General features: G+C 40.8%; 1 protein-coding gene across 1 annotated transcript; it reads right to left on the reverse strand.

The window, feature by feature from the left end:
- Nucleotides 1–674: 674 nt before the first annotated feature.
- Nucleotides 675–3,894, reverse strand: LOC132042117 (pollen receptor-like kinase 1). The gene is made up of 3 exons (XM_059432732.1): nucleotides 2,847–3,894; nucleotides 1,839–2,588; nucleotides 675–1,557 (listed from the first exon to the last, which is right to left on the reverse strand). The coding sequence occupies exons 1-3, from the start codon at nucleotides 3,715–3,717 to the stop codon at nucleotides 965–967; spliced, it is 2,214 nt and encodes a 737-aa protein (XP_059288715.1). The 5' UTR covers nucleotides 3,718–3,894; the 3' UTR covers nucleotides 675–964.
- Nucleotides 3,895–4,188: the final 294 nt, after the last annotated feature.

The raw sequence follows: 4,188 nt of genomic DNA on the forward strand, positions 1-4,188 counted from the left end.
GACATCTCATGTTTATTCATGCTAATCATGTTTAAGTTATATTCCACTCATGTTTATGCCCCATGTTGATTCAGCAAGTTATGTGGTTCGCTCGGTCACATGCAGTAAGGCACCAAGTGCCGTGTTACGCCCAGGACATGGTTCGGGGCATGACAGGGTCTTAATTGCATGTTGCTGACTTTTAGTCATTTCCATCACTGCAGGCCTAAGGCGAAAATTTTAATGTTTCATTATTCTTATTAAAATTTAATATACAAAATATATTTTACACATACAAATTTATTTGGTACGGTTAGCTGATAGTGACTAAATAAAACACTTTATTTGGAGTTGAAATGTTCAATTTGCTCGAGTGTCTAAATGCCATAGCCTGGCAAGTTTAACGGACTGGCTATGTGTTAAGCCTTATTTATATATGACAACATACTAAGAGTCTGTTTGGATGGGCTTATAACTTTTGGCTTTTGGCTTATTTTTAATATTTTGCCTTAAAAACATATGATTAAAAGCACTTTTTTATCTAACTCAAATACTACAAAACTGCTTAAAGGCCATTTGACTTAAAAGAACTTTAAATCCAAACAGGCTCTAAGACGCACTGCATAGTTTTCTATCTAAAACCAAACAACCGTATAGATAGTAATAGTACACAATTCATACCGAAATTAAATAGTATTCTTATCCTTGATATTTCAAACCAATTGACCCCATAACCCATATATGCGAACCAGAACATTTTAGAGCTAAACAAAGTTCTAGATTTACATATATATAACACGCACACTTCCAAAATGTAGCGTCGAATTATGGACTGAAAGACATCGATTCGCAGGTCTATTTACGCCTTCAGTAATTTAATGAAGTATACAATGAAAATGTGTACAAACATGATATGTAATGCACTACTAGGATCCATATATAGAGGGAATTAATGGGTTGAGTATATATAGTTGGACGATGGATGTCAAACTCCAACATCAATTTGATCGTTGGAGTCGTCCTTGTCATTTAAGGCTTGTATACTTTCAACAGCTTCCTTGAGATCCCACCTTGTATCCAAATCTTCTTGACAACAAGCCACTCCAATGTTGAAGAGCTTTCGAATCTGTCCTCGACTATCCTTTGTAGTGACGTCCATCTCTTTGTCAAAAGCCGATTCATTATCTTTAATGATGGTGTCGACCCAGGTAGCCAATTCGGTGCCGTAGCCAGTGCTGAGAGCGAGGTAGTTTGTTGGGAGTTTACCCGTGAGGGTCTCTAGTATTAGAATCCCAAGGCTCCAAACATCAGTCTTCCTGGTGATGCGGCCTTGTTGTGCATACTCGGGGGCTTTGTAAGCCACAAGAAGATGTTGTACTTGCGAAAGATTCACCAGAGGCACCAATGTGTAATCCATCAGCAAGGGATTAGAATATTTGTCCAGAAGAACGTTTGATGACTTGAGGTGACCATGTGGAAGTGCTAGGCTTGGCAGCTCATTGTGAAGGTAGGCCAAGGCCTTGGCAACTCCTTTTATGATTTTCAAGCGGCTTGACCACTCCAGCCTAGAATGATTGCCTACATGAATAGGGAGTAATCAATTAGGGGATCGAAATAATAAGGGGCAGCCCGGTGCACTAGGCTCTCGCTATGCGCAGGGTCCGGGGAAGAGCCGGACCACAAGGGTCTATTACACGCAGCCTTACCCTACATTTCTACCAGAGGTTGTTTCCACGGCTTGAACCCGTGACCTCTTGGTCACATGACAGCAACTTTACCAGTTACTCCAAGGTTCCCCTTCAGGGGATCGAAATAATAATTAATTAAAATGTAATTAATTCCATGCATTGCACGCATACCATGAAGGTGACTGGCCAAGCTACCATTGGAGGCGTAGTCATAAACAAGCAGCTTCTCTTCTTTCCTATAATAATAGGCCACAAGGGGGAGTAGGTTGGGGTGGCTTAGTCTGCCTAGCCTCCTCATGTGCTCGTGGAAGTCTTCTTTAACGACATGGTTCATTTGCTTAAACCTCTTCACCACCACGGCTTGGCCATCCATAAGTAGTGCCTTGTAAGAGGACCCCAAGTTCCCACTGCCAAGCACCTCCGCTGATGCTCTTAGCAAGTCCTGTAGATCAAATCGTGGCCTGTCATCTCTAACGAAGGACAACTTACCCACTACCGATGTTGCTGCTGCTGGTGCCTCTGCTGTCTTAATGTTATTATTATTATTATTATTATTATTATCGTGTCTTGGATAAGTTGGATTGCCGCTCATTATCACATCAGGAGCTGATGATAAAGTGTTTTGATCCCCATCAATATTATTTGACACAACAGCCCGGCTGGTGAGTTGTGAATTATCTTGGCCGCTGCTATGGTTGCGGCGGCGAATAATAAGAATTAGCACAATCACGAGACATAAGACCACCAAACAAACTGCAACGATCAACATCACTCTACTCAGGACAGAGGGCGACTTCTTATTAATATTATCACCAGATTGGCCGCTGATCGTAGAGTTGAGACTGTTAGGAGTACTATTTGCTTCTGGACTTGGGGAGTTGCAAATTGATTCCAAAGGCTTCCCACACATGCCTTTGTTCCCTGCGTACATATAAAATAAATTCACGTTCACAAAAAAGGCAACACTTTCTGTGTGTCAACTTACTAGTTACAACAAAAAACCAAATATGGACTAGTGGAAATTAATGTAAATGATCCGTAATATATTAGGGGGAAAGGAGTAATTAGTTAATGTTTTTATCCAATGTTCAGAAAACATTTATGATGAGGTGGTACGTATTTAGCTATGGCTAATTATTAAACAATGGAGTAGTACGTAATTAGATGTTACGTATGTACCTGCGAATGTTGTTGGATCCATTAAAGAAAGAGAAGGAGGGATTGGACCCTTGAGTTGGTTGTTGGATACGTTGAGGAGTTTGAGAACGTCCCTGGGGAAATCAGGTATAGAGCCGCTGAATTTGTTGTTTTCGAGCCTCAACTCGAAGAGCCTAGGGCAGGAGGTAGCGAGGGAGGTGGGAATGTTGCCTGTGAATTGGTTGTCGGATAAATAAAGTTTCTTGAGATAAGACATACCCTTGAAGGCATCATCGGGGATCTGACCGGAGAAGCTATTATTGGACAAGTACAATGACTTGAGGGCACCAAGTTTATTCCAATCAGGCATTGCCCCCTTGAAGCTGTTGTTCATAAAGCTAAGGGTGCGGAGGAAATGCAAGGGGAGCAGGGAATCTATATCAATTGCCCCAGACAGGTCCAAGTTCTCGAGTTTCAAGCCCCATACGTCCCCTTCAAAGCAAATCACGCCTTGCCAATTCTCATTGCTCCCTGTACAGGGGCTTGTGGATGGAGCCCAAGACCCGAGTACCGCCTGTCCCGTAGGTGAAGATGTAGAAAGCGAGCTTTTAAAGTTAAAGAGGGCCTCCGAAGAGCTCTTTGCATCGGGAAGATGATCTGTTTTATCGTCTTCATCGTCCAAATCTCCAGGTTGAGCCGATACGGACACAAGAAGGAGGAAAATGATCAAGTGACGGGCATGATGATGAAAGCATGATGAGTATCTTGATGATGAAGAACATGCAGACGTAATGGGTGCTTGTCGCTGCACTGGTGGCCGGCCGGCATCGTGCACCTCCGTCATCATCCTTCCTTTGCCTACCCACAACAAACCACAATTTGAGGCATAAGCACTGCACACCTCTCTAACCATAGATTTTTACGCCTTTTCTTTTGGTTTTTATGTACATTAGTAGTACTTTTTCCAATGTCGTCCGTCCTTTTTTTTTTTTTTTTTAATAAACAAAAAAAATTATATTCTCAGCTTTGTGTTCTCTCCTCAACTTTGGAGAAGGAAGAGAGAGCTAGCTAGCGACAAGGAATGAAAATTGCTAAGTAAAAGCCCCAACTAATTTAAGGGCATTTAATTTATTCACTCTACTTCTGTAATATTCCTTCGGTCATGTTTCCAACAATTACACTTTGACACATTTTTTAAGCAACAATAAATTAAATGATAATTTTCTTATATGACCCTTAATTATTATAAGTCATTTAAATGTTGAGAAATGAATTGAAAATGATCGTTAATAATTATGGTAAAATGGATATAAAACAGTAAATTACCTTTTGATTTTCCAAACTAAACAAGTAAGAGTGTACATCTATCTTTTTTTAATAATAA

Source organism: Lycium ferocissimum, unplaced genomic scaffold, assembly GCF_029784015.1.
Source record: "Lycium ferocissimum isolate CSIRO_LF1 unplaced genomic scaffold, AGI_CSIRO_Lferr_CH_V1 ctg1348, whole genome shotgun sequence".
Lineage (NCBI taxonomy): Eukaryota > Viridiplantae > Streptophyta > Magnoliopsida > Solanales > Solanaceae > Lycium > Lycium ferocissimum.

Excerpts from the sequence above, each read along its gene's own strand:
- LOC132042117 (XM_059432732.1), bottom strand. The coding sequence starts at position 3,717 with ATGGTTAGAGAGGTGTGCAGTGCTTATGCCTCAAATTGTGGTTTGTTG. Across the intron at positions 2,589-2,846 it reads GGATCCAACAACATTCGCAG|GGAACAAAGGCATGTGTGGG; the intron begins GTACATACGTAA and ends ATATGTACGCAG. Across the intron at positions 1,558-1,838 it reads CTTGGCCAGTCACCTTCATG|GCAATCATTCTAGGCTGGAG; the intron begins GTATGCGTGCAA and ends CTATTCATGTAG.